The 23144-nt window shown below is 37.8% G+C and overlaps 1 protein-coding gene and 1 long non-coding RNA gene across 2 annotated transcripts in view; one reads left to right on the top strand and one right to left on the bottom strand.

Moving 5' to 3' along the window:
- Positions 1-23144, top strand: part of LOC138682850 (uncharacterized) — a 32559-nt gene that overhangs the window by 1125 nt on the left and 8290 nt on the right. Inside the window, exons 2-4 of the long non-coding RNA XR_011322764.1 lie at positions 217-374; positions 10357-10477; positions 20499-20675. This is a non-coding gene — a long non-coding RNA (uncharacterized lncRNA). The remainder of the gene's footprint in view (positions 1-216; positions 375-10356; positions 10478-20498; positions 20676-23144) is intronic.
- THSD7A (thrombospondin type 1 domain containing 7A) overlaps positions 14748-23144 on the bottom strand; it is a 300060-nt gene continuing 291663 nt past the window's right edge. The window contains exons 29-30 of the mRNA XM_069774348.1: positions 20223-20310; positions 14748-18671 (exon numbers count right to left, since the gene is read on the bottom strand). Coding sequence (XP_069630449.1) covers positions 18587-18671; positions 20223-20310 — 173 coding nt within the window. The 3' untranslated portion in view covers positions 14748-18586. The remainder of the gene's footprint in view (positions 18672-20222; positions 20311-23144) is intronic.

Below are 23144 nucleotides of genomic sequence, written 5' to 3'. Positions count from 1 at the left end.
GTTCAGTACAGGAGCTCTCATACCCATCTGTTACTGAGGAAGGAATTGGAAACAGCTGTTGTGTTATTGCAGGAACACTGGCATGAAGAAAGAGTTAGAAAACCTCTGGTAATAGTGTTAATAATTGTAGATTCCGTATGTAAAAATAGGGCAGGACTTAGTTTTCTAAACAAGGTGTATCAAAGTTACTGTCCTGTATGTGTTTCTCTGTTGCAGGCCCACCATTAACTTTCCTAGGTCTAAGCTCTAGTAAAGTGCAGGTTTAACCTGCCTAGACCCATTAAAAATCCATCCTCCCAGGACAGCACAGTGACCACCTCACATCTCACCTCTCGTTCCAAGGGATGTCGCTCCTTGTTCTTCACTTTAGCTTGGTACATGTGAGGCTTTTGAATGCATCCAGTTTAGTTGTCATGGGTTTTCACTCTGAGTTGTACTGTGCTTAATACTGATGGTAAAAAGAGATGTTTCTTTGCTTGGTAGTGATTGTGTTTTCATTTCTGAGAGAGATATTATTTGATTTGTAACATAAGAGAAAGCTGACTATAAACACAGGCAGAGGTCTTCACTGATAATGTCAAGCTTATAAATGAATAATGATCTTTCTGTCACTTCAGCAAATTACTAGCTGCTTGTCTAGAGGGTGTAGCTACTTTTGCAGGCCGTCCAGAAATGCAAGGCAGAGCACTGGACACCCGGCTACCTCCTGGGGACTCCTTGGTATTGTATGCTTTCTGTTATTCTTCAAGAGTGAAAAATGTGGCTGTTACAGTTAGATCTTCAAAGAGGAAGCAAATGCCTTTCAAAATGTATTGTCATCCACATATCCAAGGTCAGGCCTGACATACTCAAAAACTGTCTAATGTCTTGGGCTTAGGAGTACGTCTTGGCTCACTAGCACCGTGCTCACATAGCTGGTACCGTGTTTGCAGTTGCTTGTATATCCATTTATCATTTATTAATGGTATTATTAGTACAATTTCCAGAGCTAGTCCCCTAGCAATGGATGTTGGACATACACAGACTAAAACCAGCTTCTATATGTAGAAAGGTTTCTGATAAAACACTTAGTTCTTCCTCCCTGGTCTTGTACCAAGACATTATAACACACTAGTAGTTCCAGTGTCTTAAGACATATATTTACATATGAAAGTGGATCAGTTTTAAACTATAAGTAAATTTTTCAAGAGTCCAAAGTTTGTAATAATTAGTGCTTGGAAAATTCTGTAAAGTTTTTCACCATTCATATTTTGATGTGCAAAGACTAATGTTTATACTAAAATCTCTGCTAGAGGTTCATTGCTTTCATTTGCACCTCTATTTGATTAATCTTTTTTCTTGGACCATTACTTTTTTTCAGCATTTATGGTTCTTTGCTCTTAATCTAATGTCTTTGATGTCCCACTTTGATTCAAAGAAATGAATGTTGGATGGTAATGTTTGAAAAGGTGTTATTGCTGTTAAATGATGAAGTCATTCTGGTTCAGTTTGTTCACCCTTTTGGCTAATTGGTCTGGTGACATGTAAAAGTGTCTAGAAGACATCACAAAAATGACAAAAATCATTCCCCCTACTTGTTTTAGTGTTCTGGTAGACTTTTCTGAAGTTTCTCCTTTCTTCTTTTTAGAGCTGTAAACATCAGAAGGAGGCTTTATTAAATTGCTTTTACCGCAGACTACAAGGGGCTTTAATGGAAAAGGGAAAAATGTTTGAAAATGTTGAGTCTTTGTTCTTTTTCTAAGGCAAGAACATTGAGTGTCCACACAATGGGATTTTAATAAGTGGGCTTATTACCTTCACAGCAGTAAAAAAGACTGGGGTACCTGGGTCTACTGAACTGGTTAAAAGGGTACTAAGCAATTCTATACATTATGTACTTGAAAAAGCACATAGAACTATAAATATGTTATTGTCAAAATGTTAATGAGTCCTATAGAACATATTTATGAAGTCTAAGAAGATATTCACAGACTCTCTGTATTTTGCAGGTTTTTAAGTACCACAGTGACACCTAGAAGGATAGCTGCATTTCTCTGAGTACCTAGGTCAATAATGGCATCCTCCGGAGCTGTTATGGATCCATCTGTGCTAATGATCGTCCATGACTAAGGCATCTTCTTTAGGACTGAGAACAAGCAGCATGGCACGTATTGCATTAACATAGCTGCATTGCTCCATTACCTCTCCTTTAACCACCACCAAAAAAACCCTCAGGGCCCAGACAGGCTTTGTGCATACTGCATTGTAATGGCTGTGCTGTGCCTCCATGTATGCATTGCCTGGGAAAGTTTTGACTGCCATAGGGTGAGCTCTCCTTCTCATTCAGTCCATGGCCACTTCACTTACAAGGTGGCACACGAATGCATGTTGTACATAGCTAGGGTAACTTTTCCATAAGAGTGAGCAGGAGATCAAGGATATTCACAATATATGATACCATATGTATATGCTAAGGAGGGTATGTTCCCAAATCTTTTAAGAATTGCATTTAATGGTGTTATGAAATCAGACATAGCAGATCCTCTATGACCTTGATTTTTCTATCTACTTCTCCCTTTGTAATTGAAATAAATGCTTCATTTATTGCCTTCTAAATTAAACAGTTGTCAGGATACCATGGTATTCTCTGTGGACTCTGTGTTGTAATCACAACTGATGAATCTGAAATTCTCTGGTATTGCCTCTGGGAGGAGACGGTTGTGGTTTTTTGCACCAGTCTGTCCATGTTCTGTAAGTACTGTCATTTCTTCCTGCTTTTTATTGTTTCTTCTTGAACAATCATTAGTGTTGGACAAGAAAAAGATGCAATCTTGAGAGTTCTCTGTGCCAGGCTTTCTGCCTGGCTGGCTTGCCTTGCTGTTGCTGCATGATCTCATAATGCTGTTGCAGCTCTCTACTCTTCATAGTACAGTACTCACTGGAACTGCAATTTCTAGTGCAAGCTGTAAGATGAAAGCAGATATTGTGAACAAGTCAATTTTCTGTTGCTTCATTTCTCATGTAATCTATCAACTGATCTCCTGAATCATTTAAAGTCTTCCCAACCTGGCATTGCTTTGGTAATTTCTGTTGTTTTGCTATATAACCAGACATTATCATTTTTTTAAACTTTTATTTATGAAAGAGAAGAAATCTGCAATAATTAGTGAGTTTAGCACTAGAAAGTTTTGTAAAGTTTCTGTGATTACTGAAGTGTCTTGCCTGCTAGTTTAGTAGGAGTCAGGCTGAACAGTAAGTTTTCTTCCGTCCTTAATTCAATGAAGTTGGCATCTTTTTCATCCTTTGAGTCATTAGCTAGTGCATGCTTCCAGCATATTTATATTGCTAGTCTGGCCCTCTGCTGTGCAAATAAGCAAAGCAGTTTTCCCCTAATTTTTTACGCTTTTCCTACTGTTTTGGGTTTGTGTGGTAGGGTTTTGGTAGTAGGGGAGGGGCTGCAGGGGTGGCTCCTGTGAGAAGCTGCTAGAAGCTTCCCTGGCTCCAAGTCATAGCTGCCTCTGGCCAAGGCCAAGCCCATCAGTGACAGAGGTAGCGCCTCTGAGAGAACAGAGTTAAGAAGGGGAAACCTGCAGTGGGGGAGGAGATTGGAATGTGAGAGAAACCCCTCTGCAGACAGCAAGGTCAGTGAAGAAGGAGAGGATGCCCCTGCAGCCCGTGGTGAGATGGCAGGCTGTCCCCCTGCAGCCCTTGGAGGGGAGCGGGGGAGCAGATGCCCACCTGCAGCCTATGGAGGACACCACACCGGAGCAGGTGGATGCCCCCAAAGATGGCCGTGACTCCATGGGAAAGCCCATGCTGGAGCAGTCTGTGACTGACACACTGCAGCTCACAGAAAGGACCCACACTGGAGCAGTTCGTGAAGAACTGCAGCCCATGGGAAGGACTCACATTGGAGAAATTAGTGGAGAACTGTCTCCTGTGGGAGGGACCCCACACTGGAGAAGGGGAAGAGTGTGAGGAGTCCTCCCCCTGAAGAAGAAGGAATGGCAGAGACAACGTGTGATGAACTGACCGCAACCCCCATTCCCCATCCCCCTGTGCTGCTGGCAGGGGAGGAGGTAGAGAATTTGGGAGTGGATTTGAGCCAGGAAGGAAGGAGGGATGGGGGGAAGGTGTTTTAAGATTTGGGTCTACTTCTCATTATCCTGTTTTGATTTGATTGGTAACAAATTAAATTAATTTTGGTTTTCTTTCCCCAAGTTGAGTCTGTCTTTTGCCCATGACCATAATTGGTGAGTGAGCCCTCCCTGTCCTTGTCTCAATCCACAAGCTTTTCTTTATATTTTCTCTTCCTCATCCCACCGGGGTGGGGGGAGGGGTGAGCGAGCAGCTTTGTGCTTTGTTGCCGGCATGATATGATAGCTTATAAATTGTTCCAGTGTTGTTACTGTAGTTTATTTTCCGTAGGCTCACACAGTTATGCTCCATACCACTGTACACCTATACAGACCTTGGTGCTCAAATGCCGTGTCTTTGCCCTATTCTCACCAGACCATAGGGAAATTGCTCTGAGAATCAAAATTGAGTGGACCTATTCTGTAGCTACAAACTTTATTTTACCTCAAGGTACTATTTACCTGGGACCTGGGAGTCCAATGCATGAGAATCCTGATTATTAAAGAGGGTTTTGGGAAGCCACACAGGCCGTGGTTATAGGTGGTATGAGGGTGAAACCAAACCTGGTAATTTAACCATTCATCTTGCAGCACTGTAGTACTTTTCTGTGGAGCAGAGAAGAAACAGAAACATGCCTCTGAGCATTTGCTATTGAAAGATCATGAACTAGACGTTTTGCCAGAGAAGCCATTCAGGTGTAGCTACATACTCCTTCACTGAAGTCTACAGAAAAATTACATCACCCTCTTAGAGGAAGATAAAGGCCTACAACTGGAAAATTAACAACATGTTGGCTGAATTTGTTAGCATACTTATTATTGCATCAGCTTCCCCATCCCAGAAGTCTCACATATGTTTGTTATAAACCCAGTGTAGAGTGTGTGAAATAGCCTGCTCTATTTATAATCATCTAGACAACACCAGGAAAGTGAAGCTAATTCAAATAGGCTCTATTACGTCATCTAATATGGCAGTATATGCCATGAGGTAAAATTGCTTGGATGCAGACTGGTGACAAGGGACATGTGTGGTGAGATAATGCCTTTTTTTTCTTCTTCTTCTTTCAGCCAACAAATTAGAAGCTCATTTGAAAAGTCAGCTTAATTTGATATACTGATGTGGTGATGACAACTTGGATAGCATTTAACTCTCAGGAAGCAAATCTTGTAAAAGTGAAGCCTAAAATCTGCAGCGATGGAATGTAGTTATTTCACAATCTTATTTAATTTCGATACCAAAAATTCTGAAGGCTATAAGTTAATATCTCTGGGCCATGCTTTCCCTACATTTTAGGTCCATTTTACAAGTAGTGAATAAATATGCTTGTATTAGACAAATAGCATATGAAGAAAGTTGACATTTTTGGACAATTAAGAACCTGGCAACTAATGATATGTATGATATACCAAATTCAGATAAGCTGAAAGAGAGCGAGCCTTTACTGAGACATTTGTTGGATTTTAAAATTCAGAAAAATTGATGACAAATTTATTTTATTTTTCCCTTTTTAATATTTTTCCCCTCAGAGATTACTAGCTGTAGTAAGGAGGCCTTTCTTCACTTGTCTATGACTAATTAATTAGTTTTATATCATAATTTTTAAGGTTTTCCAGTCCCCAGGAGCCCAGCCTGGCCTACTTGTGGGTGTGAGAAATAATGATATTGTTCATGTTTGTGCCTGCAAGTATTAGAACTTATAGAACAAAACACCTTTCTGTTATTTCTTAATTCCATCAAGTTTTATATGAATCCTAAATTGTTATCTGCCTCAGTGTCTAAACAAAACAGTCATGCATGGAAGTGAAGATGTACATGTTTTACAATACTATCAGTTATATAATCATGTGGTATTTTTTCTCACAGGGTCCAATCTTCATTCTCTTCAGATAGTCAACTGTTACAATTCACTTCTCTGCATCTGCTTCTCAATTTTCATCCCCATCCTCCTTCCAAATTCATCTTTCCTCTTGTCCATAAGTCCCTTAACCTTCTGCTGACTGCTTAGTGTGCCATGCCAAAGAAATCATGGGGGAGTTCAGTTTCCAATCTTCTAAAAAGTTTCTATGGGACAAGGGGGAAATGAAGGGTTTCAAAAGCTTTGTAATTTTTTTCTGATTTGAAAGATTGTAGAAAGGCTGGGTTTGACTTTACAGTCAGCTCCTCCTCACAGTTGCCCTGTTTTGGCTTCTCCTCTAAACTGAAGAAGTAAGGCTTCCAACCAAAGGATTGTCAGATATTTTTTTTTTTTAATGAGAAAGTCAACATATGGTATCCAATTCTAGCTGAAGCTTTAAAACATTATTAAATTGGATAAAGATTAATGAAGGTAAAAGTAATCAAAACAAGTTGTTATAATGGTAAATATTGCAGAACTGTCACCGTAGGCTACCTGGCCTATATCAGCAGTGTAGCACTCCTTAGTGGTGGGGACCTGGGTACTTTCCTCTGGCTAGCAGGATTGTTTGGCTCAGCAAATGTTCCACTGATGTAGGCAGTTAATTTTGAATGTTTCACCAGATGGGACTTCTACTACTTTCCTGGAGAGAGTATCCTTTAGTCTTAGAAATCATGAATATTCCAGCTGCAGTTTGCCCAAATACTTTTTCAAGGTCATATATCAAAGTCTTCTTTTGTCTACATGCACTTCAGTTACATGTTTTTGTTTGCTTTATTCTCAAGGTACACTGAATATCTGAATGTGCTGGAATTTAATTCTGTTCTTACCTCACCTCATTATGATATTCACATTCCTTCAAATCCTCCTTTTAAAGGAATTTTGTTCAGCTGTCTTCAGCTCAAGAGTCTTTCAACCATGCTATTGGGTGGCAGGCATGTTTCAGGCACTTACCTGTGAACTAAGCTGCCCTTGCTGCCTGAGGAAGAATCACGTTCTGAGGAAAGCAAAGACTGCCAGACACTCCTGCTTCTTACCTTTTAGAATTGATCGCAGTGGTACCTGCTGTAGACTATACCTCAGATCTGCTTCTTACTTGAGCACCCTGGAACCATTAGAAGGGCAGTGGATGCTAAGAGGCGGTGTAGGTTCAGAAGCAACTTGGTCCCCATCATAGAAGAAAAAGTCACCTAAGTCTGCTAGATGCAGTGGCTGGTAGACAACTGCTGGCCTAGGGAGTCCTGAGATAAATGATGCTTGGCTTGATAGTGTAAATGCAAGAAAAAGCCCTCTGGGGTGTTACGAAAAGTTTGCATTTTTTATTCTTCTTCAAACGTTAATTTCAATTTTTCCACTCATTAATATCTTTTGCTAGTAAGTTGTTTTGTAAGAAGAGATGCTGTACTACTACTAAGTAATTCCTTGCTTATGCTGTCCCTCTCTTCATCAGTTCTTTGATGAGCTATAGTTAAAGGCGGCACTATTTGGCTACTTACTATCACAAATGTAAGTTATTTTGAAATAATTCCACTCTTCTCTTGAGGAAGGGAAGCCTCACAGCACGTGCTTTGTTATGTCTTTGATCATATCAGATTTTGCTGTGGCTCATTGCTTTATGACTATTTTCCCTTGCTCTTCTTTGTCCCCCACTGCTATCTTGCAGTGGTTTACAGTTAATCCTAGATACTCTTCAGTTCACTCCAGGCACTTTTTTATTCCAGTTGTTCATAATTTTACTGCTTTCAGTAACTAGCCCATAGGCTATTTTACCATGTCTGCTCAGTCAGTATTTTTTTTTTTTTTTTAGCATTAGCAAGTTCTGTGTCCTTATTGAACAGTTTTTGAGCTCATTGGTATATTAGGTGGACAAAATTAGTTCAACTGGTAACCCTTGTGACCCATCATCTGCCATCATGATCCAGATAAAAGTGTTGCTTACGGTAATAAATACTTTAAATATTTCCTACATAAAATGTCATTGTTGATTTATTTTCTGTCATCACATTGTTTTGCACATAGTGCAGATTTGGTAAATTTTGGATTTTTGGTTCAGATCCTACTAAACTAGCTTGAATTTCTCCATTAAAAATAGCAAGATGTGCCCTTAAGGTAATGACAACCTTTGCTTTCATTTCTACACATTTCTTTAACCATTTGAAGCCAGAGTGTATCTAGCGTTCAATTTTTTCTGTTTCTTTTTTAAATTTGATGTACCAAGAGAGGATACTGTATCTGTATTCATATAACTCAAAACTTTTTTCTCATTCATCTGCCCCAGAATTCTCTCTGCTGTTTTAGAGTTGTTACACTCAAAATCTTTCTTATGGGCACAGAGGAAGCACACCTTTTACATAAGTAAAGTTGAAATTTATTGTTAGTATAACTGAAAGCAAAGCAGTCTAACCATTATTAGTCCACATCTAATTGTTCAGAAAAGAATGATAATGCAGTTAAAATTGTTACACACACACCTCCTAGTGCCTACCCCTTCTTCCAGTGTTAGGCTCACGTCTCCACTGCTCCTCTGGCTGCTAAGCTTGGTGGTTTCATGCCGGTGGCAGTGGTGGGGTGTTACGGTGAATTGTCAGCATCTGGAGTCCTTCACTGCAAGGAATATGATGTTCATGTTGACGGTTTCTTCTTCCTCACTCTAGGATCAACTTGGGGTCATTTTTATATGTCTGCCAACACCCTTTTACATCTTTACTCCATCTTCATTGGTCTGCAGTTCCATGTTACACTCAAATTTACTATATGTGGTGTCTTTTACATATGTTAGATGCTATTTCTTTTTTTTCTTTGTTACCCCTAAAACCAGTTCTGTCCAGCTCCAGGTCTGCATTTCTTTAACTGACTGTGGGTAAGTTGTTTATAGTCGTGGGGGTCTCCAGTGCCAGCCTGTGCCCTTACTTTCAGCATCCTGTGCTTGTGGCCCTCTTCAGTGCATCCTGTCTTCACTGCTCAAGGACTCTGCTGTTGCACCAGGCCTGTCTGTCTCTGCGCTGCATCATCATGTTAGAGTCGTAAACACTATTCTGCATAGTATAACTGCTTGTTACTGCTATCTGTGTAAAACTACGGTTGTACTATACGAAGACGAAAAAACAAATTCACTGTAGATACATGGTACTCTTCTTCCTATTCCAACTTGTTCTCTTCTGTTGATGCTCTTCTTAGCAGCTGGTTCAGATGGGTCAAAAGACTTCCAGGACATGAGAGAATGAAACATATGTACAATGTTGACAACAAGAAAAAAGGGGAAAGATTTTTTTTATTTTTTTTTTCCCCCCAGAAGGGCTATGGAAATATGAAGAAATGCGCAGACAATGGATTGTGCAAGCCCTCCACAGAGAAACTGAGAGCACAATGAACAAACTCCCTGTCCTTAGGAACTGTATAGTAAATGGAAGATCTCGGGGTTTTTTGAAGGCAATGAGAATGAAAATCTGGAAATTTGTATGCAGTGATTTTGAGAATTCTTTAAAATATTTTTCCTCTCCTTGAAAGCAGTTTAGTGTAATTTAATTGTCCTGTGATTCTGCTGGGAAAAAAACCCACAACCCTCCCAATCCTGTTGCATATGTGTTTTCTTCTTATATACCTAGTTCAATACAGTTTATGTGGGGAATGCCCAGGATGCTTTGTATGGTAACTGACAACTACTGAAGTAGGGCTTAAAAGCTTTAAACAATGTAGATTAAGTAATAATAAATGTTATTATCACTTATATTCTTTTTTTTATAATCTCTGGAGTGTTATTATAGGTATATAAAGCCTTTAATAACAGCAGAAAGCTTTATAGATTATAAGAAGTTGTTAAACATAAAGACAATTTTTAATACATGGTGGTAAGGCTTTTTGATGAGACCTATGAAGTATTCTGGAAAAACACATTGTACTGCTGTTTCATTGATCTAAGGTGGCAGATGGAAATCTTGTCATTTGCAGTACCACCTCATTTCAAAGAGAATGCATTAACAGAGATGCAGTATAGCAATTTTTAATGTAAATAATGTTTTGCCTTTCTGAAAGGGCCCATTTACAATTTTGAGGCCATTAGGCTTCTGCCCTGACTTCTTTAGCATTGTAATTCTGCAACGGGATTGGAGAGCCAGTTTGAGATTGACTTCTCGCTTGTGCTGCAAACCTTTTCTATTTCTGTAAAACCAAACAAATGACTGCTACTAACGTTTTGCTCATCAGCTAGTAAGTGGAGGCCATTTAAGGCAGAAATGTAGGGTTTAGCTCCAGCTGTTCTAATGTTGCAGAAAGCTTTTGCTGCAGTTCATTAAATTCAACTTCAGGCAGTCACAAAACTGCCAGCTAATTATTTTTTCTTTCCTCAGCTGAGTGAAACCTGGTGCCGCTGATTTCCACTCACAAATTGGAGCTACAGAATTCTTCATTCTTGGATACTGAAGAAATAGAGCAACGAGGAAGATACCAACACAATCGTTAAAATAACAGGTAACACTGAGCTGTTGAAACTTTATTTCCTACCAGTTTGTCAGACTATCTTGGGAGTCAAGCTTTGTATGGGACATCATTGGTTCTTTGTTAGTAGGTCATGGGGCCAGAATTAATAACTGGTAGTTTATATTTTGGGGACTAATAACCAGATGAATGCCTAACAGAGCCTGTTTGAAGAGGGTGATTTGAGCAAGAACTGGTCCTTGCAGAAGAAGTCAGTGAGGAAAAGAAGTGAGGGCCAGCATGGCCTGCTCGGCTGCCTGGAGATGCAGGTTACATCGGTTCAGCCCTCTGGTTGAAAAGGAGCAGACCTGCAGCTGAGAAGTATTATTCTTCAGTACTGAGTACGTGGGATGTTTTAGTCTCTGTTATGTTGGTTCAACTCAATTTAAGTGATGAAAATTTCTTTCATTTTTTGGAATATCAAAACTAAAAATGAGATCCAAAGCTGAAATACACATGTATGGAGGTTCCCCTCCTGATCTTAAATACAGAATATCGACCTGAACTCAGCTCTATCACATGTATGATGCTACACATCTCTGATAAATTGTTTTAAATATACCTTGAGATCATCTGTGCAACCCATGATTTTAAGTTGTTGGTATAGCTTGTAGCTAGAGTAACTAAAAACCAGAACATCCGTGTGTGTTTAGGGTAACATTCAGAAATAGAAAATGTGAATACATAACCTCCTGACATGGACCTGCTCATGGGAGTAGGGGGTTTGGTTGATTTCTGTGGTGTTTTAACTTTTCAGGGACTTCACAAACAGAGCATTTCCAAGCTAGTCCACCAAGCTTTCATCCTAGAATTCTTGGAAAAATAATAGATACTAAGGATTTCAGCTTCTGTTAATCATTGTTTATTATCATATCACATTCAGGTTTCCAAAGAGGGAGTTGTCCATTCTGCTAGAATTGTACACACAGAGGAGACAGCCCTTCTTACTATGATTTTACAATGAAAATTAACACAAAATGAGTATAACAAGGGAACAGTAGAGAAAAGTGTAAAGTCACAGCAATAGAATGGTGTGATTGAACCTGAAATATGTAGAATTAGATATCTTCAAGATTTCCAAATACATAGCTGATGCTTTGGTTGCATGAAGAAAGGAAACAAATTATTTCAGCCTCAAAATTCACATTTTAAGTATGCATATATTTGGTTTTGATAGCATGCCTTCAAATACCTGTAAGTTGTCAACAGGTAACTATTGCTGTCTAACCATGATCTTAAGAGTGAGAAGACACATCAAAAGAGACTTAAGGCTATGACAGCAATCAGTGCAAATAAGCAAAGTTCCAGGTAAGGATGAAATCTGGCATTTGCTTCAAGCACCAAGACACAATGGGGGCACAGGAAGAAAGTTGTTAAGGGAATCAGGTTTACGAGTATGAAAGCAAGACACAATATGTCACCCTTCCTTTGTTTTTCTGTGAGTTTTCATATTTTTTCTGTGAAACACGTTGTGTAAATAAGTTTGGGTTCAGTTTGGGAGAGGTTTTTGTAGGACTTCAGTAGGCAGTGCATTAAAAATAATCTGCCAATAACTAAATTCTGGTCATGGGCTCAAATTATATTGCTATTTCCATATATGCATCTCAATGAGCAGCACTGGGAAGAATTAAAAAGCTGAGATGTAAGTCACAGGTTGACATGTATAGGTAAGAAAGGGATTTTGTTTCTATAATTAAGGGAAGGAAAAAAATTAGACTTGCTTTCAAACCCAACACTGAATTTGCGACAAAACATTTTTTATTTGTAAGCTAAGCAAAGCTGATCTGATATTTACTGAGAAACAAACAAGTAATCTCCTGCCTTTTTAAAGAAATATAATGACACTATGAAGTGTATTTTTTAAAATAAACAAAAACTTACTCATTTTATAATTTCAATTTCAGAATATAATTCTAATAAACTTCAGGACTAGGTTCTGACTACAACCCACAATATTAAAACATATGTGGGAGCCACCAACCCCTCATCTATAAAAAGACAAGTACCAAATCTTATTTCCTCTAAAAAACAAAAGGATTTCTAAATACATAAACACATAGTAATAATAAAATAGGTTCAACCTTGAACTGTTTGAAATATGATTTCTTTGAATATGGAAAGCAACAATAGGTATGATCATGGATTATGATCCTGTGGCTAAGTTTTAGCTTCACCACGGTGACAAATTGAAGGACTTTTTCCCTTACCCAAAGAGAGCCCCAAACCAGACACAGGGCTCCCACCAGAGCCTTATGAGGGCTGGGAGGGACTAACCACCTCCTTCAAGCTCTTGCCAACGCAGCCCTGTGTGCGGCTGCCTCCGTCACTGCCAGGGTCTGCAGCTGAGTCATGGTCAGCATGTCGTCCACCGGGACCCCCACCCCCAGCTGCTTTTCAGGAGGGGACAAGCGGGATTAGGTAGCATCCAACAGTATCACCTTGTTAAGGCAGGTCAGGATGTTAATACTAGAAATGGTTCATACATCAGGCTGGAAAGGTCGACTGAAAGCACTGCCACACGTGAGTACCAGCAGATACAACAGGGCACTCCAAGACTACTGTGCTCTCACAAAGCTTGGTCCTCTCCTGGTGCAAAGTTGCCTGACAGCAAACAGAAAGAGCAAGGGCGTCTGCCAAATGTCACTGAAGGTGTGCCTCACAGTAACCTTGCAACCTTTCAGATAAGCAGGACTTAGCAAAGATGCCAGTTTTCAAAAGGATGTAGGAGATGCTTCACCAGGATGTCACCACAGGACAACCCCCTCGGTGCCCAGGGGCACTGCCCAAATGAAGTTAAGCAAAATGAGTCAGCTGCTCCCTCTGCTGAAAAATAAACGAACAGACAAGCAGATACTAAGACCCACCCCACTACAGATCTACCCACCCCTCGAAAAAGTGCAAATCGTTTGTTCATCTGCCTGGTCATTAGCTGCTTTTGGATAGATGTTCAGCTTTATTGTGTCTAAGAAAACAACCAGAAGATTCAGAAATAATCTTTTCTTTAGCCAAATTGTGCTTAGTGATGCCAAGCCCATCCTGAATGACTGCTTAAGCTCACTGCTGTTCCAGCAGGATAATTTTCTAGACCTAATACTGTAGATCTTCACATTACTAGAAGGCTAAAGTATTTACAAGGCTTATCTAAGCCTCTTGATTTACCTATTTATCTCCTTTCATTATACTTGTATTGGAAAATCATATTCTCCTGATATTTTTTTAAATAAAGAATACATTTCCCAATCTGTAAGCCATTACTCTAGAAGTCTCGCAACCAATTGCCAAAGTCTTACCGTAAGTTTTCTTTACTGAATGTGAAGACCGTATGATCTTTATTAGCATACCATAGGTAATTCTTGTCTGCACAGTTTAAATGAGAATTTTAATTTTCTTCTCTCAAGTATCTTTTTTAACTGTAGAATTCTGCCTGTACTGAATTAAACAAAAAATTGTCTAAAAATTTCCTCTGTTAAATTGCAAGTGGGAAGACTCGTCCAATGCTTCTGCTATTTTACTGTGGATTCCAGCAGGAGAAAAATATAGGTAGGAGGTACTTCTGAAAATCCTGAAATGCCTCTAAAATCAGAGTTGTGTGCTCTCAAAATTGGATTTAAACCTTTTAAGGGCTGGCCTGGAAGGGTTACTGGAGAGGTAATAACTACTGAAATTGGACAAAACCCCATGAACTGGTGTGTAAATATACACTGCAGAAACGGACATGAAAAAAATTGAGTTTTGGAGAGCACAGAGATAGAAAATGAGCAGTTATGAAAAAAAGTGCGGAGTCACTATTTTTCTTAGGTAATCAACAACAAATTTTTGATTCTAGAAGAAATTAGAGTGAATTTAGTAATGTTTATTCAACAACTGGGGTGTAAATGACAATTTTATCAATTGGATTGGGCATGTTTGTTTATTTGGAGAAGGGGGATTTTGCTCTTTGCTCCTTCTTGTATAGGGACAAGTTCAGCTTCACTGAAGTGAACAGATGTCTTTTAGGGAGATCTTGATCCACCCCTTATTCTCCACAAATGGGTTGGTTTTTCTGACCTAAAAATGGCAATTAAGGAAGAAAATTTAAAATACCACTGATTTATTGAATTTATCAGATATTTATCAATCAATTAAATATGCATTGTAAACTTCTCTGTCAACAAGGACTGTAGCAATGGACTTTGATAGTTACCATAACATCAGAAAGTAGTTTTCTTTCTTTTTAAAGAGAAATACTAATTTCTTTCAAAAAAAGACACTATTTAAAAGGTGGTCATATTTTAGGGATCTGGCTTTTATTGTTACTCTATCCCAGCATAGTATACTACATCTATTAAAAAAAGACATTAAATGATTTTGTGTTTATATTTATTGTCAGCAATACATCAGTTATGTAAAAATAACCCAGATGAAAATGTAAGACTTTTTACATTTTCACATCATCTGTATTAACTGAATAAAGCTTAGTGACAATATACACAAATCTGCAGTAGTTGTACGTAAACATTTTGTGCATTAAAAAAAAGAAATATACATAATTTAAAAAATAAAAATGCATTACACAATTTACAAATTAACATTAACAAAAAAAAGGTAAACATTCCTCAGACAGCTGCCTCCTTGTTCTACAAAATAAATATTCAAGTAAATTAAGTTAGGCAAAATAAACTCTTAACTTTGGGTGAGCACAATTTACATAAAGGTAAAAAGACAGATTTCCATTTCATTCAAGGTATATTTTACAGTGATTTATACATAGAGTTTTTAAATTGGTCTCTTCAGATTGTAATATTGGAAACCAAACTTTATTAAATTTTGGCAGGAGGAAGGGAGTTTCAAAATTGGTGCTTTATACCAAATATAAACAAGCTTGTGCAGTTGCATCAAAGCTTCAAAAAGGAACCGCTCCAGGACTCAAAGCAGACACAGTAATCTAGAAACTACAGATTTAAAAAGGAAAATACAAACCACCACATCAACAGGAAAATGTCTACTTTGCTATTTTCCGAATGGTTTATTTGATCACTGGAAACATTACTTTCACAAACTAACAATCTACGGTAGTGGCTGCTTTAGGCACTGGATTTGTAGAAGCACTCTGATTTTTAAAGCAAATTGCTTTTCATTCTATTCTGATAATTCACCTATTATTTATTTCTGTTTCAATGCTAAAGGGCTTAATCACCTCTGCAACCTTTAGCTTTACATAAATTTCAGCCCTCCTTATAGCCTAATATTTTTTTCTTGATAACGAGGGAAGCCATTCTGGCTTCAAATTTCCGTGCACTTTGTTCATAAAAAAAATAATAATAAAAATGCACTCTAGATTTTAAATGCAGCACTAGTATGATGCACATGTGCACCAGCAAAATCCACTGACCAGATATAAAGTGTAACACATACTAAAATACTTGCATGAATTGCAAAGGCCAAACATACTTAAAAAGCCTCCTATCTCTTTTTTCATTTGTCCTTCTTATATAGTGAGGAAAAGGAGATGGCATACCTTTAACTTCAAGTTATTAAATTCTTAGATTTAGGACATAAAAATCTTCAAAGCAAGAACTAGGCAACAGCTCCTGCTAGGACCAGCCAGCGTAATAAAGAAAGATGACTCATTGCCAATGAAAGAAACCCCGTTCCCTCAATTCCCTATTAGTCCAATACTATTTGACAACACAGAATCAGACTTTTAAAAGTACAGAAATAATGATTAAGCTTTATGTCTCCACATGATGGTTATCATTCTTTAAAACTTTATAACTTTTCCACGTTATTTTTTGTATGTCTGACAAAATAGGAATCAACTAGGTTTTTCTTGTTTTCTATTCAAGAATGCTGAAGTAATTAAAATAATCAAGAATCTTTACAAAGATCTTTTACATGGATCTTTACAAAGCAATGTAAGACTGAAGCCCCCAGTCCTGCAACACATATATGAATGAACTACTGCTGTGGCAGGGGGCCATGGCACTTCACCAGCTGCAGCCAGATCAAGGAATAAAATGAGAAATTAAACCTGTACAAAAGATTGTTACTATTGGTCCTCTCTGCTCATCATTCCCATTTGGGGAATACTTAAGCAGTGGGAGGAAGGTCATTTTCTTGATGCAGTAACGCCACACTGCTAATGTAAGTTAGCTAAGTTAAAGTAGGACCATAATCTTTCTTGAACATTCACAAAATGCACATTGGTTCCAAGAATTATTCTACATGGAACAAAGGTAGGTATTTTTAAGGACTGATGTTACCCATTGATGTCCATGAGAATCTTGTCGTCAGTTTCAGTGGATCTGGGCCAAAGTTTGCAAAGCTACAGTTTTACTCGGTGTGCAAAACCTGGTGCTTCTTGAGTAAATAGTGTGATGAGTAGGCAGAAATGCTTTAGGTTATAAAAAAGACCTGAGAACCTAATACTGAACTTTATATAACAATTATTTTTGAGAGGTTGCCTGATAAAGTTTTGTATTGCTTAGTAGTGGCACAGTCACTTATATGTTCAGGCTACACATAGAAGCCATTTGATGAGAATAACCCTTCTCATGAATCACATCTGTAACAGGCATGTAGATACAGTGGCAAGTCAATGAGCTTCATGTCAGAAGTGTAACACTGAAAAGCCATAAGCATGGACGAGATTAACAGCGAGTTTTTATACTGCCAGAGTTTTTGAAAAAGTCATGAGTATTAAAATGGCAGAACTATTGATCTTATTGTTTACTTGCCAGTACACTCAAGAGTTTAACTGAATATTTAAAATAGTCTATCCGATTATCCTAATTAGAAAAGACAAAAGGGCTCTGAGTATTGCACTGTCAGCAACAGTGAAAATGCTCTCACTAGTGGAAGGAAAAAAAAGCAAAAACATTTTATTTAGTTGAACAAACAATCAGAATACCTTTTTAGACAGTAAGTATGTCACTCAAGATTACAGGGCAACACTTTTCTTTTTCTTTTCTTTTTTTTCTAACAAAGTTAACAAATATAAAAAATCTAGTCATAAACAGCCTTCAAAGTACAATTAGAAACCAGCAGGACAATCTATACCAGTATAGGTAGATGGGGCAAGAAACTAGACGCTTGTATTACTGCCATGATATAGACTACAAATGGCCGCTGTGACGAGGAACAGTGTGTACAGCACACGTTGTTAGCCGATTCCATCCAGTCGCAGTCCAAACCGAATGCTACTCTCTTCAGGATTCAAGACCTGTCTACTTGACACTCCTTGCACAAGATACATCATCATCCTTTCTGAAAAGAGGCAGTTTCTATGGCAATACTAGTTAAGTGCATATCATGCTGCACTAATATAGTGCAAAAATTTGCCTTACATGTAGCAAAAAAGATGCAGGCAACAGTTTGAGTTAGAGAAAGTAGAAACATATTGTAACATTTACAATGGGTATTCTTTTTCCAGACAGCAACTGCTAGAAAATACTGAATCTGAGAATGCCTCCTTTCTGGATGTACATATGAGGCCTTTATACTTTGGAGTGATAATAGGACAGAATTTTGCAAGTGAGTCATTGCCCTCTGAAATGCAGGTTAACACAAGTTATGATCAACTGGCAAACTGTTGAACTTGCTCAGTGGGTTAATCCCAGCTAATATTGTACTAAGCACTAAAATGCTCTTTAACAAGTATATAATCTGATAGAGTAATACATGTGGTTCAACTGAGTATATATGTTATGCTTGAATATAAAGAGTCATAGACAGCTTGGTACAAACTCCTCATGCGTACTGATTATACTTGGTTAATGTTGCAGGGGCTTCCAACTGTTAATACTAAGTCAGCTACAGTATTCTGGAGGCAGAAGTGGTGTTTATAGTTTGTAAGATTGAGGAAAGACCACAAATCTCCAACTGCAGTGTCTATTAATGTGATTCTGCCAGATTTCTCAGTGCTGATGGTCTAAAGTAAAGCAATAATACCTTGAATATCCATAGGCATTATGAAATCCATCCTTCTTTATCTATGGTACAGTTACAAAAAAAGAAAAAGTCAAAACACTTAATCCACTCCATAGAAAATCCCTGTGGCTTTGGATACCTTCTGATTTCAATCCATTAATTTAGACTCCATTTGTCACCATGAGAAGTTATATTTTACATATCTGCATCTCCATCATAAGCCAAGGTTAAAGGTTTCAGTCGGTTGTTCTGTCTTCTCTGGGGCTTCTTTGGCTTTTTGCTGAAACAATAAGATAATTTGTAAATAGAACAAGAAACTAATAACATAGCAAAGATGGATTTCAGTCCTAAATGAAAGATGAGTGTGTTAAGATAATGCATTTGGTTGTTCATTTGTAAAAGGTATAAGCCTAAAACCTTCACTTGGTTCAGTAATTATCTCCTTATCAACCCAAAGCAACATCTAATTCAAAGCTCAGTTGTTCAGAAACAGGCTGTTACGGCGCTGATGTGACTTGATGAAATCCTTGGCAGGTAATCCTGCAAGATCAGTCAGTTTTCAGAAGAACCCAGAGCCTCCAGTGCAGTATTTGGTCATGTATCAAAGCTGCAATCAGGTTCTTTTAAATTATATGACTCAAATCAACTTCTCTTGACACATCAAGGGTTTCCACAGGAAAGTTCCATCTTTTGATTAGTTTTATCTCATTATAGTTGCTGGAATGACTACAGTTAATTCTAGATGTTATAATCAAACCAGTCATAATGGGATATAGTTGTTAGTCATAACCATTCCCTGTCTAGCCTTGAATTAGATTTTAATCCAGCAGTATTTCTAATTCATTTGATACAGTTTTAAAAAATTACTAAAGGAAAATGCATGTTATGCATGCTTTAGTACTTGTCTTCTTTTAGAGTGTAGTATAAGCATTTCTTTAAACCAGGTCTGTGCATCCTCTGTCTCATCCAAAATCTTATCTCAACTATGTCACTTAGGCTGCCCAAATCTAAATCTTTGTTACCAAGCCAGTTGTTACAGTGGCTTGCAGTGGCCACAGATTGCAGTCCAAAGAATCTGCAGTGGAGTTGTATACTAATGCATTCTCTTTTCCTCAATAAATAAAAGATTTTGTTCCTTACTTAGACAGAAGTGAGATTTGGGGGAAGGTTTATTAAAAACCAAACAAATCCAGAAGCCCCCCAAATGCCTACTAATGAAGTACAGCCAAGAGCCTGATGCATACGACCACACTTCCCTCACCTGCCACCTATAGAGTCATTTGGATCAGAAATTCCAAACAGGACCTAGAAAACTTCAGGGAGAGCATTCTCAAAGGTGACATGCTCTTGCAAAAAATCCTTGCTTTCACATGCACTAAGATTTTTCAACAAAATATTATTTCATGTATGAAAAACACATGAGAAAGTTTTCAGACTTTTGGGGGTTGTGTATCTCTCTATCCTGACAAACATCAAATCTGACTTGCCTGATTACTGAATTTCCTTCTTGCTATTTCTCTCTGCATTTTGTGATACAGACACAATGAAATTATCATGGACACAGTACATTCTTAATAGGGATAAACTGAGCAAAACAAACTATACACTAAGCTATCCCATATTTGTAAGAAGTTCTAACCTCAGGAGAGCATGTGTTTATCCATCATCTAGACTATAGTGAGAGTCCACGAACCTGAGCTTGGACCAAAGGACACGGAAAATTAAACTCGGCAGTTCACAGAAGTGCCTGCAGTTTCTACAGCGGCATATGTAAACTCTTGCATTACAGTCTGTGAGGGACTGCTTGTTTGTAAATAATTAAAGAACTCACCAGGCTAGATAGATCATAGAAACAATAAAGATGAGTAAAACAAATGCACCAGCAGCTACACCATAAACCCAGGTCTTCAGCCTCCCATCTAAAAGGAATGAATGTTAGTCAGTAGTGTTTGAGTTAGTCTTGTGGAATTATTAGTTCTGATATAGTATAGAAATACTTTTATAATCCAAAATAAATGTCTTCACTAGCAATTACAGCTTAATAAGAGTAAATACTATTAAACAACTGAGCAATATCTTCTCTGTGCACTTGTGTTCTGCTTTTCAGCCAAAGTCTGGATAATCCAAACAGAGCCGAGATGTGGGCCAGGGGCAGCAAGTGAGATCCCCAGAAACCCATCCCCTGGGCCCACTGGTAGCGGGCAATCCTTCAGCATGATCACAGGGCAGCTTATCAGCCCAGGACTCATTTGTGCTCATAGCATCACTTTCCAGTCTAGCTCTGGTAAATCGATCTGCCTGTTATTTTCATTCTTGTTGCTATTTTATTTTATGTTTTTAAATACCTTTAGCATGTTTTACGTCATCTATATCTTAACGGCACATACACAACTTTTGCTACCACATAAAGTAATAATTTTTCCATTTCTTCCCCTACCAAATGCAAGTTTTGTTGTTATGAAACAACTTCCTCTCACAGAACAAGCAAAAACACACCAAAAAAGACAACCCATGCTCATAAATAGAACAACTGTCTGTGTTAATAAGGACTGTATTTATATGCAGTCTGGGCAGTCTGTGATTTGGACACGATGTCCCTGCAGGCTGAGGTATACATCCCACTCTCCTGCTTGCCTTGATCCTAGATGCACCCACTTTTCCCAGGAAAAACAGTGTGACCTTCTCTGTCTGCAGGGTTTTGCTCTGAACCCCAAATGAGCATGTCGCAACCCAAGGTCAGTGCATGCTGTTTGACTCACTACATTTATCTGACTAATTTTGCAAATTTCTAAATGGCTTTTTGAAAACATTGTTTTACAGGAGGTTAGCTACCCTTGTTGCACCTCCTTGACAATGAAAATTCCATTAAAAAGCTGAATTATTTCATTTACAAGGGGCAAAATATTTACTTCATGAAGTCATGTATATTTTCAATGTAAGCAAACACAGCTAAAATTTTCCTGACCGAATACTTAATGCGTCTTGATACCTCTGTAGAACAAAAAGGCATTATCAATGCAGTTGATGTTTCTACAATGTAATAATAACAAAAATTAGTCAGACTGACTTTGCTCAGATTCACAGCTGACCTCTCTATTGCTGTGCAGTTAAGTTCAGGCTTTCTGTTCTCTAGCAATGCAAAGTCTCGCAGTCATGTGGATAATTTGTTCAAAACTAATTAATATAAAAACATTTTAGCTTCTTTGCATTAATCAAGCTAATGAAACTTTATAACTGGTAATAACTGATACAACTGAAATAACTGATCTATTAAAGATGAATTGAACAGTAGATTTGACCTGACATATCCAATGATATGATAATACGAATGAGAGGAATTCAGACTTCAGTACTGCTAAACAGGTTAATTTCTTCTCTCCTTGGCTTATTTCCATTGGTGAATGTAAGGTGCTTGGGATTGTTTTGGGTTTGCTTGTTTTAAAATGGTATTATCTCCTTGAAAAAAAGACTGGCATTACCTTGTGTATGGATTTATTTATTTTTGTCAAAGCAGGGAACTCTCTTAATGAGGTCATTCATATTATGCAGCTACAGGCATTTAACTCAGGCTTTCTGAATTCCCCCTGGACAGATTATTTCTAAGTATACAAGGGAATTGGCATCTCAAACTCATCTGTTTCGGGTAATACATCAGCACAGACACCTGAAGAGGATAGTTTTAATACCTTCCTGTCTGGAACTGCAGTATAATTTGTTGAAGACAGTGAAAGAACTATTTTACATCTAGACTTAGAAACAGTGAGGAAAGGAATAATCATGCTAGAGTAAATCAAAACCTTTCCAATAGATTCCCAATCCTGGAATTAAAACAATCAAGCATAAATCTCATCTGAAGTGCAAAATGTTCACTTTCTTCCACATTTGCTCATACCTTCACTGGATAAAGTATTAGTTCTGTTGAATACTGTTTTTTTTAATCTAAGCTGACCTATGTTTCCTTCCTAATATGAATTACTGGAAAATGGGTGAGTTTTCATGAAATCTCTCAACTGTTCCTTGCTCCAAAAAGCATGTCTGAACTCACATGAACAGCCACGTTCCTAAACAGTTGAAGGCGACTGTCTGACATTTGCTTATTTTTGGCACTCTGGCTGCTACAACCCACCCTCTGGCATTTTCAGGTGGCGTTAGCTAGATTGAGTAAAAGATAACATATTTGGTAACATGCTATTTTTTTAAAGGAGGACCAGAAAAGCTTAATTTTCTTTTTTTTATTGTGGATTAAAGTATTAACTAATTGGAGTAAAGACCATTTTATTGCAGGTATCAAATATAGTATCACAGTACAAATAACAGTAAATACTAGTAGGACTAATGGGATCTAACATAAATATTTCTAACCTGAACATGATTTAATCTGCTTATTAGAAGTATTGCTGTAGTTAGTTTGGAGCATTTTATGGATTATGCATGTAAAGATACTGTTTTCAATTTTCAGATTAAAAACGTTCATAAAAGCTTTAGAAATAAATGAATACCCTAAGACACAAGTGTGTTACAATATTTAGCTCTATGTAATTTAAAAGACACTACAGATAACCAATTGCTCTCTTCATATAATTATCATTTTGGACAAGCGTCATATCCCTTTCTGTGAAAGTATTTTGTTCATTAAAGTTTTATTTATCTCATTGCTTAATATTACCAGGAAATATTTACTGAAATCTGATTACATGATGGACTTTATAAAGTATTTTTGATGGGATAACTGTCTTATAATATATTTCTTGCC

Source organism: Haliaeetus albicilla, chromosome 2 (assembly GCF_947461875.1).
Source record: "Haliaeetus albicilla chromosome 2, bHalAlb1.1, whole genome shotgun sequence".
Taxonomy (NCBI): domain Eukaryota; kingdom Metazoa; phylum Chordata; class Aves; order Accipitriformes; family Accipitridae; genus Haliaeetus; species Haliaeetus albicilla.
This window is presented reverse-complemented; position numbering and strand designations above follow the sequence as displayed.